The following is a 13,326-nucleotide window of genomic DNA, read 5'->3' on the forward strand; positions in this document are numbered from 1 at the left end:
CAAAAATTTGTTATTTCAAAAAAAAGCACCTCAAAGCAAGTGAAAACAGGTCCTTGTAGGATTTCCTTACATGTATTTTTTTTTAATAATTTTTATTGTGCTTTAAGTGAAAGTTTACCAATCAAGTCAGTCTCTCACATAAAAACTTATATACACCTTGCTACATACTCCCAAGTACTCACCCCCCAATGAGACAGCCTGCTCTCTCCCTCCACTCTCTCTTTTTGTGTCCATTTTTCCAGCTTCTAACCCCCTCTGCCCTCTCATCTCCCCTCCAGGCAGGAGATGCCAACATAGTCTCAAGTGTCCACTTGATCCAAGAAGCTCACTCCTCACCAGCATCCCTCTCCACCCCATTGTCCAGTCCAATCCATGTCTGAAGAGTTGGCTTTGGAAATGGTTCCTGTCCTGGGCCAACAGAAGGTTTGGGGGCCATCACCACTGGGGTCCTCCTAGTCTCAGTCAGACTATTAAGTCTGGTCTTTTTATGAGAATTTGGGATCTGCATCCCACTGTTCTGCTGCTCCCTCAGGGGTTCTCTTGTTGTGTTCCCTGTCAGGGCAGTCATCGGTTGTGACCGGGCACCATCTAGTTCTTCTGGTCTCAGGATGATGTAGTCTGTGGTTCATGTGGCGCTTTCTGTCTCTTGGGCTCGTAATTACCTTGTGTCCTTGGTATTCTTCATTCTCCTTTGATCCAGGTGGGTTGAGACTCATTGATAAATCTTAGATGGCTGCTTGCTAGCGTTTAAGACCGCAGACACTGCTCTTCAAAGTGGGATGCAGAATGTTTTCTTAATAGATTTTATTAGGCCAGTTGACTTAGATGTCCCCTGAAACCATGGTCCCCAAACCCCTGCCCCTGCTTCGCTGACCTTCAAAACATTCAGTTTATTCAGGAAACTTCTTTGCTTTTGGTTTAGTCCAGTTGTGCTGACCTCCCCCGTATTGAGTGTTATCTTTTCCCTCACCTAAAGTGGTTCGTATCTACTATCTAATTAGTAAATACCTCCTTATATGTATTTTATACTTTATTTTATTTTTAATTTTATATGGGGAAATACACTGTAAATGTTTCAGGACTTAGGGCTTCTAAAGATCTTACTCTTGCCCTTGGAAGAAATAATATAAAAGATACGAACTTATTATTTCTGTGTACGTATAATATTGCTTTATGTTTTCTGGCATTGTTGAGGAATGTACATATCCTTTTACATAACTGGGATTTGCGAATATGTAAAGCTTGTGTTTCAATATTTAATATGAAAAAAGTTATTTTGGTTAGGGGTTATTTAGTGGAGCCCTGTTGGTGAAATGGTTAAGAATTCAGCTGCTAACTAAAACGTTGGCAGTTTGAATCCACCAGCTGCTCCTTGAAATCCTATGGGGCGGTTCTACTCTGTCCTGTAGGCTTGCTATGAGTCGGAATCGATGGCAACAGGTATTATTTTAAAACATACTGCACGTATCATCGAAAAAACAGAATACTCTGTCTCATTTTGGCCATTGATTATGATGCTGTGTTCCAATACAGTGCTATAATAAAGCCCTCAGAGCCAGCTGAGCCATGGAGCTGTTGGGTCTTACCCTAAACGGCTCTACATTTTTATATTTTTTGAAATAATTTGGCACTATTTTACCCCTTCCCTTTCTTTCCCTTGTTCTAGTCCTATCTTGCCTTGCCTTCACTTCCCTTCCTTCTCATGTCTTCTTTTTCCATTTGGGGCCATTGTACCTTCCCTTATGGTGGGAATGCTTAGCCTGGTATATCCTGAAACTGATGCAAACTTTTGTTTGCATGTTATGTGTGGGTTTTTTTTTTTTTTTTTTGAGAGACGATTCAGAACTTGCATTGACATCTCAGAGGGATCAACAACTAGAAAAAGGTTAATAATGACTTCTCTGTAGAAGTATTTCTTAAACTGTAATTTTCATACCATTAATGGATCATGAAATCTATTTAGTGTGTTAGAACCAGCAGGTTAAAAAATTTTTGGAGTGAATAAAAAAACCCAGTGCTGTTGAGTCGATTCTGACTCATAGTGACCCCATAGGACAGAGTAGAACTGCCCCATAGAGTTTCCAAGGAGCGCCTGGCAGATTGGAATGAATAGAGTGGAACAAAAAGTACCAGTGAATTGTGTATAATAAGGGTGTTTATTTTTTTTTTGACATTTTTATTACGTGTATATATATGTGTGCAGGTATCTGTTCATATATGTATTTGGTCTTGATGAAATTTTTCTTATTTGATGAAATTTCAAATGTTTGAAATGCACAGCTATAGAATGCCTCCTTTTGCTTGCCCCAAATTACATATGTTGCTGTTTTTTCTCTGTAATATGTTGAGATGTCTTATGCCAGGTTCATTAGAAATGTGGGTAAATGAATGTAAGATTAGAAGGATTTTTCTTTTTTGCAATGTTTTCCGAAGTGTTTTTTATTTAAAGGAAAATGTGAGGTAGAAGATAGGCCTACAGTAGCCTGGCATGGTTGCTGCAATTGAGCGTAAAATCCAGTCCTGTGGTTCCTGAAGGTGAAGGCAACAGTATTCAACCCTGGCTGCACGTTAGTTTATCTGCGGAGACTTTTAAAAAATGCTTACCTCTGGCCCCTCCGAAGAACAATGAAGTAGAGCCTTTGGAGATGGAGTCCTGGAAGGACTTTCTTATAGACTAAAAGACATAGTCTTTGGGTTATATATATTTTGACTACTTAAAGACCTTTCTTCTGGATTCTAGATTGTGCTCTGGGGAGTTGAGGTTGATAGATGAACACTCTCCACAAAAGACTTAAATTTTCATTGTAATCACAGTAAGACTACTCAAATACTATTTGCTTATTCACAAGACATCTGTTCTGGAATGCTAGTGATATCTGAAATATGAAGATGGAGATTATTTTGGCTTAGGAATGTTTGTACATTCTTGGTTTAATGTCTGCCCTTGAGAAGTGAAAGATAAACTTGCTAATTGGATATGTATAGAAAGGTAGCACTTTTCTTTTTCTCCTTCCCCTCTTTTCCTTTTTCTCCCCTCCTTCCCAGTTTCCTTTCCCTCCTCTCCCCACTCTTCCCTTCCTTTCCCTTTTTCTTATCTTCCCAGGGGTTGGAGGCTAGTCCCTAAGAGCAATAACGGGGAAAGAGAGAGCCAGGCAGTCATGTTCGGGGAATGGCGAATACTCCTGAGAACTTGAGGTGGTTGGGAGATTGGTTACAGTGATCAAATAAGTAAATTTATATGTACCTAAATGATGAGAGTCAGACTTTTCTTTGTTGGAGAAGATATTTACAATGGAAAAGCAGAAGGGTAGAAAGGACAGAACTTAACTGGTATGTAGGCCTGGCAATTATGTGGAAGGAGCCCTTTCAGTGTGATCAGTCTAATAGAACATTCTCTGGACTTCAGTAGCAGTTTCCCTGGGAGTCCTTTGGGACATGAGGACCGGATTGAAGTGTGAGCTTGCTACAGAAGTGGCCTGGTGGAGTGAACTGAGCTTCCAGAGGCCTTTACTGGGCTTCCTGGGTTGTGGCAACATCAGAGCTCAGAGTAGGGTCATGAGCTCCTGTTGGTGATGGACATAGTAAAAATCTTCGTATTTCTAGCTGAGTGAGTGGAGCTTCAGAGGGTAGGAGGTGGATCCATTTTTGTTGCTCCTTGTTGTAAAGGCCTACAACTCTGTTTTTCTTGAATATTTGGCATAAAAAGGGCTGTTCCACTGACGTTTAAGTCTCTATCTTCACTACAATTTCTTGATTTCTAGCTGTTACTTAATTATGAGTTAGTTTATAATCCTGTTTTTAGAGGTCTATGCAATGAGAAAACACTAACTTTAAATAGTATACGGTTGTTTTTAAAAAATAGTGTGGTATAGCATTCATAAATCCAGATGTTACTTGATACAAAAATGAGTTGTTTGGTCTACTGTTCTGACCCTAAAAAGGAGACTAATCTGGTGCTACCATTACTTGAATCTAAAACTAGAGAATGTTAAACCCCACCCAGCCGATAAGCTGCTATCAGGACCGGTTTCTGTGTCTTAGGGAGAAAGAGGGTCGTGGCCATGAACATTTAAATTTGAGTTATTCAAAGGGGCTTGTATGGGTGTCTTAGTTACCTAGTGCTGCTGTAACAGCAACAAAAGCAATTCTACGAGTGGGTGGCTTTAAAGAACAGAAATCCTGGTCTAACAGTTTTGGAACTTTAACAGAAGCTGGATGGCCTCACTCATATGCCTGGCGATTGGCAGGCTTCAGGTTAGGACGTCTTGACTCTCCTCCACATAACCTCTCCAACAAGCTATATCAAGTTCACTCACGTAATGGCTTCCAGACAGACATAAAGGACACATTCTAATACACAAATGTTTTTCAAGCCTTTGCTTGTATAACATTTGCTATTGCACCTTTGGTCAGATCAAGTGACAGGTTAAGTACACATTCAAGGGGTGAAGAAATAAACTCCATCTCTTGATAGGCAGAGTGGCAAAGTCACATTACAAAGGGGTATACATACAGGGATGGGAGGAATTGTTTGGCTTTCTTTGTAAACAGTCTACCACAGTAGGACAGGGAACAATTTTGGTTTAAGGATTTGTTCAGTGGCAGCACATGGCACACAGGTTTGCTAAAATATTGGGCATTGTACATAGTGTGTTGTTGTTATTGTTAGGTGCCTTCAAGCTGATTTCGACTCATAGAACCCCATCTGATATAGTAGAGCTGCCCTATAGGGTTTTCTAGGGTGTAGTCTTTACAGGAGCAGATCACCAGGTATTTCTCCTATGGAGCTGTTGGGTGGGTGTGAGCCACCAAATTTTCAGTTAGCAGCCAAATGCTTACCCATTGTACCACCAGGTCTCCTTGTATGTTGCATATCTGGCATTCTATTTCAACAGAAGAATAATTGTGTGAGAGTCAGTGGTTTGTGTCATCTACTTTCATAGTGATGACCATGCCTTGTGTGAATCAGTTATTTAGTTAAATATTCATTGGACACCATCAGTGGGCCAGACACTGTTCTAGGTGATGGGAATGCAGCTGAGAAAAAAAGGTAGGCATAATTCAGAATGCATAAAAATCACAAGTAACAGAGAGGAGCTTGCAGCTTATCAGTGTGGCTTTCAGTTTTGGGTTTGAGGCAGCAGTTTGTTCTCTCTGCAAGAATGCCACAGAGGCAGATTTTTATCGAGAATTAGCCACTGTGAAATTTGGTTTTAAAGAGCAGCCTGGTATTTGGTTTCTCTGCTGACAACAAGTATGTATTTTCTTAAGTTATTGAATTCAAGAAATTACCTTAAGAAGGAGAAGGATTCAAGTACCTTTCCACCTAAAAAGACTGATCCTTTATTGAATCAACAGATATTAAAGGAATAAGGGTCATTATATTTTCATATCTACCAATGTAGCTAATTCCAATGTATGCATTAGATGCCATTTAAACCCATTGCTGTCCAGTCGAGTCATCATAGTGACCCTATAGGACAGAATAGAACTGCCCCATAGGCTTTCCAAGGCGTAATCTTTATGGAATCAGAATGCCAACCTTTCTTCTGGTTAGCAGCAAGCACTTAACCACTGCGCCCCCGAGTCCATTTAGGTAATCATTTAGCCTCACAAGTATCTCTCATCTACTTGCCTAGGTGAGTTGGAGTGTGAAGGCCACCAGGAAACCTCCTTGGGAAAGTCTTGTCTAAATTGAATAAGTTAGGAAGCTTGGGGTGATACTTTGTCAGGCCAAATTAATTGGATTCTAGTGATAGATTTGAAGCCTTTGAATTACGGTGTTGGTGAAGAATATTGAATGTACCATGGACTGCCAGAACAAGGAACAAATCTGTCTTGGAAGAAGTACAACCAAAATGTTCTTAGAAGCAAGAATGGTGAGACTTTGTCTCATGTATTTTGGACATGTTATCAGGAGGGACCAGTCCCTGGAGAAGGACATCACGCTTGGTAAAGTAGATGGTCAGCGAAAAAGAGGAAGACCCTCAAGGAGATGGATTGACACAGTGGCTGCAACATGGACTCAGACATAACAAAGATTGTGAGGATGGCGCAGGACCGGGCAGTGTTTGGTTCTGTTGTACATGGGATCTCTGACAACACCTAACAACAACAGTGAGAGATTATCAGAAATAAATGGAAAAATTGCATACAGCTGGGAGTTTTCTTTTGAAACAGCAGTTTTGCCCACTGTTGATAAGATTGTTTTTATATATTAAAAAAAAAACCAAACCTGCTGCCATTGAATCGATTCCAACTCATAGCGACCTTATAGGACAGAGTAGAAATGCCCCATAGAGCTTCTAAGGAGCGCTTGGTGGATTCGAACTGCTGACCTTTTGGTTAGCAACCGTAGCACTTAACCACTACGCTACCAGGGTTTCCTATATTTTTATAGAGTGATTATTTTCACAGAGTGATTATATTCTTATATGGTGTACAAAAATGACCTTTTTTAGTTTTCCAGATTGGCGGAAAATCTTTATAATTAAAACCACTGTTACCCATGGAGGAAGAAAATCAGTAGAACATTTCTACTGTTCCTTTGCTTTCTGTTCTGTTTAATTTTCTGGAAAGACGTGGGAATCTCCTTGAATCCAGTGGTGGCAATACTGGGAAAACTTGTTGCTCTAAAAATGCCACTTTTTGTTGGACGATATTTGAAAGGTGGGGAATTTGGAGGTAACACTCCTCTTGCCTCTTTTTTTTTTCCTTTCATGGACCTTTTTTCTTTTAAAATTTTACCACATGTTTTTGTTGGCATCCCTCTATCTTTATGATAAATGTTATAATGTTGAAATTGAAAGGAAAGATGGAGCTGCTAACACAAGTTACATTTAAGTGACTTTTACTTGTGTGGCAGGTATTGGGCTAGGCATTGTACAAAGTAAACTAAACGAATACTAATTCAGCTGTTAGGGATTTAAAGTCAAAGTGGAAAGGAAGATAGTGTTATGGTTTGCAATGCAGGAAGGTTAGCGCCTGATAAAATAGAGCATTCATCCCTCAGAAAGTACAAAGCTACATTTAAATCCTGAGATTATAGTACATTAGATATAAATTCTGAACATGTACATAGACCAAGAGGTAGTTGTTCGAACAGAACAAGGGGGTACGACATGGTTTAATATCAGGAAGGGTCTGGTTGGGGGTTATATCCTTTCACCATACTTTTTAAATCTGTATTCTGAGCAAATAATCTGAGAAGCTGGATTATGTGAAGAAGAAGGCGTTGGCATCAGAATTGGAGGAAGATTACGATGTGCAGATGACACGTCCTTGCTTGCTGAAAGTGAAGATTACTTGAAGCACTTAGTGATGATCAAAGACTATAGCCTTCAGTATGCGTTACACTCCAAAATAAAGAAAACAAAAATCTTCACAACTGGACCAATAAGCAACATCATGATAAAGGGAGAAAAGATTGAAGTTGTCAAGGATTTCATTTTACTTGGATCCACAGTCAACACCTGTGGAAGCAGTACTCAGGAAATCAAATGACATATTGTGTTGGGCCAATCTGCTGCAAAAGGCCTCTTTAAAGTGTTAAAAAGGAAGTTGTCACCTTGAGGACTGAGGTGCCACTGACCAAAGTTAGGGTATTTTCAATCTCCTCATATGCATACGAAAGCTGAGCAATGAATAAGGAAGACTGAAAAAGAATTGATGCCTTTGAATTATGGTGTTGGCGAAGAATATTGAATGTATCATGGATGCAGACAGAAGAACAAACAAGTCAGTCTTGGAAGAAGTACAGCAGCCAGACTGCTCCTTGAAAGCAAAAATGGCCAGATTTCGTCTTATGTACTTTGGACATGTCATCAGGAGGGACCAGTCCCTGGAGAAGAACATCATGCTTGGTAAAGTAAAGAGGGTCAGTGAAAGAGAAGAAGACAGTCAATGAGATGAATTGACACCGTGGCTGAAATGATGGGCTCAAACATAGCAACGATTGTGAGGATGGCGCTAGACTGGGCAGTGTTTTGTTCTGTTGAACACAGGTTCGCTATGAATTGGAACCAGCTTTTTTTTGAGGGCACCTAACAACATAATGACAACAGATATAATATGAAATTTTTTTTTTTTGCATTTTAACAGGAGCCTTTTATATTTTTTAATTTTTTTTATTGTGCTTTAAGTGAAAATTTACAATTGAAGTCAGTTTCTCATACAAAAACTAATACACTCATTGTTATGTGACCCTAGTTCCTCTCCCTACAATGTGACAGCACACTCCTTCTTTTGACCCTGTATTTCCCGTGTCCATTCAACCAGCTTCTGTCGCCCTTTGCCTTCTCATCTTGCCTCTAGACGGGAGCTGCCCACAGTCTCATGTGTCTACTTGAGCTAAGAATTAGCACACTCGTCACCAGTATTATTTTATGTCTTACCATCTAGTCTAATCTCTGTCTGAAGAGTTGGCTTCGGGAATGGTTTTAGTTTTGGGCTAACAGAGAGTCTGGGAACTGTGACCTCTAGGGTCCTTCCAGTCTCAGTCAGACCATTAAGTCTGGTCTTTCTACTATAATTTGAGGTCTGCATCCCACTTTTCTCCTGCTCTATCAGGGATTCTCTGTTGTGTTCCCTGTCAGGGCACTCATTGGTGGTAGCCGGGCACCATCTAGTTCTTCCGGTCCCAGGCTGATGGAGTCTCTGGTTTATGTGGCTCTTTGTTTCTCTTGGGCTCATATTTTCTTTGTCTTTGGTATTCTTCATTTTCCTTTGCTGAAATTATGTTTTTTGAATACTAAAGGGATAGCTGTGGCTCCATATTGAATCATATGTGGTCTGAGCCCATTGTAGAGATTGACAGATTTGTATGAGGGCAGTGCTAAGGTGAAGACCCTGTTTGTTGGGTGTTGGGCTCGGGGTAGGGATGAGGGGAAACTCTGGGTTGCTGTTTACTGAAACAGGAAGATAAACATGAGAGATGAAGGAAACACCAGCTGTAATTTGAATCAGCAAGTGAGCATGGCTCTGGCTCACACTTAACAGTGGTCGGTGATGAAATTTGGCTTACGCACCTGTTCTTGGCAAGTATGAGAGGCTTTGGAGAGCTGTTATGCAAGATCATAAATCTACTAGATTTATTTTGAAAAGTATCTTAAATGTATAAATCTATGGTTTCCATTTATAGACTGTTATGGATTGAATTGTGTCCCCCCAAAATATTTGTTGTAAATCCTAACCTCTATGCCTGTGGTTATAATCCCATTTGGGAATAGGTTGTGTTGGTTATGCTAACCAGGCAAAATTAGTGTAAGGTGTATCTTAAATCAATCTCTTTTGAGATATAAAAGAGATTAAACAAGCAAGGGAGAAAAGCAGAGATGGGGGAGGAGGTGCCAAGCCACATGAAGATCACCCAGGAGCAGAAGCTTGGAAGAGACAATGACCTTCTTCCAGACCTTACAGAGGGAGAAAGCCTTCCCCTAGAGCCAGAACCCTGAATTCGGACTTTCCTAAACTGTGAGAAAATAAATTTCTCTGTGTTAAAACCATCTACTTGTGATATTTCTGTTATAACAGCAGCAGTAGATAACTAAGACATGGACCATCTGTCTTTAGAGATGTAAAGCTTTCTTGAAAGGCATAAGATGAATGGTGAAGCATTAGAACAAGTGTTATTTTTAAAAGGGTGAAATAATACAACACTAAGGTTTAAAAGATGTTAAAACACGTCCTGCGTACTAATGGGTGTTTTTTCTTCTTTTTTTTACAGACATACATTGGAAGTGTGGTTATATCCGTTAACCCATACCGGTCATTGCCCATTTATTCCCCAGAGAAAGTGGAAGATTACAGAAATAGAAATTTTTATGAACTGAGCCCTCACATGTAAGTACAGTATTAAAGCATTAAATTTCTCTTTCACTCCAGAGATGTGTAGTTGACAGATGTGTCCAGCTGTCTCCTTTGAGGAAAATGTTTTTGTTAGTTTCTTTTCTTTTTTCAGTGAGATAAAAGAACACAGAAGTTAATTGTTACCCTTATTTTTAATTAAAAAAAAAAAAAAGAATAATACCTCATTTGGCGTCAGACTTTTCTAAGTCATGAAATTTTGGGGTTTAGTGTGTAAGATATTTCCTGTTAAAAATTCTGCGTGAGTAGCAGCTGTTGCTAATTATTTTTGCAAATAAAACAGGAATGTGTATTGTTTATTACTATGAAGAGCCCAAGCAGCCTTTTCATAGTCTCTTTAGTCTGAGAAAGATCCTAAGTCTTGAGTTGTGTAGTGGTGTTTGGGTAAAAGGACTAAGTAACACCTTTTGTTTATCATCTCGGCAGACATAGTTTACCAGATGTGTGCGATAGGCCAGTGAGTGAGTTCCCTTTCTCTGAAGTTAGCCGGTGGTTTGGTTTCTCTGAAGAAGGTCACTCGCTAGTGTAGATAATTCCTTCACAATGCCTGTAGAGATTCCATTCGCTCTTTCAAGGTAAGTTTTTCAGTGATGTTCTTAAGAGATTCTGCCAGTTTATACCACTAGACTTCTGTTTTTGAGTCTGAAGACTACAACATAGCACTGGGAATGATTTCTTAGGTTTCTCAGCAGCAAAACTAAAACAGAACAAAACAAGAAAACCAAACCAGTTGCCATCAACTCAATACTGACTCATGGCGACCCCGTGTGTTTCAGTGTGGAACTGCACTCCATAAAATTTTCAGTGGCTGTGACCTCACGGAAGCAGATCTCCAGGACCTGCTTCTAAGTCACCTTTGGGTGGATTTGAACTGCAGACCTTTCGGTTAGCAACCCAGTGTATAACTGTTTGCATAGAACTGTGTTACTAGATCCTAGAATTTCTGATTCCCTGAATAACGGTATCTGAAAAAGAAGACAAAAGTTAAAAGAATAACCAGAAATTATTATAAGCTATATCTTTAAATTTTTATTTCTCAAGTTACGTTGCATTTACTAATAAATCCGTGCTCTGTTTACAGTCTCACATCCATTATTGAGTTTAAAGAAAGGGAAAGAGAAAGATGCTGAGTTAAGTTGTGTAATGAGTTGAGAGCCTCGGACTTCCCTGCCCATTACTTGCAGAGCCATTTCCTGCCCCTTCCCCTATGGGTATGCAAGTTAAAAAAACCAAAATTCCTGATTTTATTATTATAAATTGTTTTAAGGCCGCCCATGTGTATTGGAGAGGAGCGTTGGAAGAAGTGGTATAATGCTTTTTTATGTAATAAACTGTGGAATACAGGTCAGAATATTTAGGAACTACTGCTGAGCACCACTGGCACCACTGCTGAGCACTGGGATGGTGCTAATATTGGTAAAAGTGGCTTGAAAAGTGTCAAGTTCTCTTCAAGGCTACACTATTTCTCATTATCACTGTTATTATTGCTTTTTAGCAATAAGCATTGTCCTCTTTCTTTCAAAGCAGACCATATGTTGAAAACAACCCTAAACGTCATGAAATGTATATAAATATATACATACGTAAACGTTGTTGTTATTAGGTGCTGTCGAGTTGGTTCCGACTCATGGCCACCCTATGCACAACAGAATGAAACACTGCCTGGTCCTGTGCCATCCTTAACAATCGTTGTTATGCTTGAGCTCATTGTTGCAGCTACTGTGTCAATCCACCTTGTTGAAGGTCTTCTTCTTTTCCACTGGCTCAAGGAGACATATGTAAATATTGATGGGGAAATATTTAGAAAATGTCACTGACTATGAGAAGGATTAATTGATCACTGGAATATTTGGGGAGGTTTTTTTTTTTTAAATCTTTAAGTTGCCAATTGTGGTCCTTTCTAAAGTTTAGGCATTGGAAACCCTGATGGCATAGTGGTTAAGTGGTTAAGTGCTATGGCCGCTACCCAAGAGGTTGGCAGTTCGAATCCACCAGGTACTCCTTGGAAGCACCATGGGGCAGTTCTATTCTGTCCTATAGGTTTGCTGTGAGTTGGAATTGACGACAACGGGTTTGGTTTTGGTTTTTGGTTTAAGCTATTGAACTAAAGCGGTGGTTCTCAGTCAGGGACACTTTTGCTCCCCAGAAGACATTCGACAATGTCTGAAGACTTTTTTGTTGTCACAACTGTGTGTGGGAGGGTGCCATTAGTGAGTAGAGGCCAGGGATGCTGCTAAACATCGTACAATGCACAGGACAGGCATTCACAAGAAAGAATCATCCCACAGGACTGGACGGCATTTCTTTATGCTGTACGTGGGGTCTCTGTTAGTCGGAATGACTTGATGGCACCCAACAACCACAACAACATTATCACTTGCTAGATAATGTATAGCACAAAACAGCAACCAACTAGAGAAAGGGTACACTAAAGGGAGAATAATGTAGAAGGGTAAATAAACAGCCAATACATTTACACCTAACAACAACTCTTAATTTTGATAGAATATGAATCTAATAATTAAAGAACATATATATCACTTGTCCAGGCGTTTAGTTTCTCTTGATAGTACATACAGTGACATTTTTGGGCTCTTCAGAACTAAATATTGAAATAATTTGTGAAAAATGATTATTAAAAGCTAAATTCTATTTTATCAGTCAGGTGGACTCTGATTACATACTTTTCTTCAAAAAGTAGATTTTGCAAGTAATCTAGTTTATTTTGCCCTATACTTCAAGGAGGAGTGTACTGTGGAAGCTGCCAACAACTCTTCCTAGTGATCGCAGCCCAGGAACGAGCTGAAATGTGTCCTTCTTAGATTAGGGTATAATGTGGTGGCCGTATTACCTTAGGCATTATAAGCACTATTTGAAGCGAGCGGTCTTTCCATTTTAGTAAATGAAACACCCAACAACAAATTTAAAAATCTCTGGTCCTCTCACCTAAAAATGGGAAAGTAATCGATGGGAGGATTTGGATAGTACGAATGTCACTTGTCCAGACATGAACCTCTGCCTCTATGGAGCCTTTCATCCTCTAATTTTTTGCCAAACTAATTTCACAGGACCACATGCCATTGCCCCGTGAATTGTTGCTAGAATGCTTGTGTGTTTTGAGTCCTTGTTAATGCTGTTAACACTTACACCATGCAAGGTGACCAGATAAATGTTATTAATAACATTACTGACTATATCTCAAAATGTATGGGCTCTGTAGTTGGGTGTCCATGGCCAAGGATAAGGGTCCACGACAGAAGTCCTTGTGTGTTACCAGTATTTTTCTATACAACATAAGTTGAACTCCTGTGAATAAAATTGTATTTATTTTGAGAACTTTACAAGCTGATCATGAACTCTTAAAGTGGCTGTTTGTATAATTGGGTGTGGAAGCACTTTTTCAAGCTGTGTGTGTTGATGTGGTATTGCTAGACTTTTGTATGACTTCTTTCATTTCACTTT

The 13,326-nt window shown here is 39.6% G+C and overlaps 1 protein-coding gene across 5 annotated transcripts in view; it reads left to right on the plus strand.

The window, feature by feature from the left end:
- MYO1B (myosin IB) overlaps positions 1–13,326 on the plus strand; it is a 201,328-nt gene that overhangs the window by 61,960 nt on the left and 126,042 nt on the right. For all 5 annotated transcript variants that reach the window (XM_049887718.1, XM_049887721.1, XM_049887722.1 and 2 more), the window contains exon 3: positions 9,725–9,840. In XM_049887718.1, coding sequence (XP_049743675.1) covers positions 9,725–9,840 — 116 coding nt within the window. The remainder of the gene's footprint in view (positions 1–9,724; positions 9,841–13,326) is intronic.

The sequence above is a fragment of the Elephas maximus genome, chromosome 6 (genome assembly GCF_024166365.1).
Source record: "Elephas maximus indicus isolate mEleMax1 chromosome 6, mEleMax1 primary haplotype, whole genome shotgun sequence".
Taxonomy (NCBI): Eukaryota; Metazoa; Chordata; class Mammalia; order Proboscidea; family Elephantidae; genus Elephas; species Elephas maximus.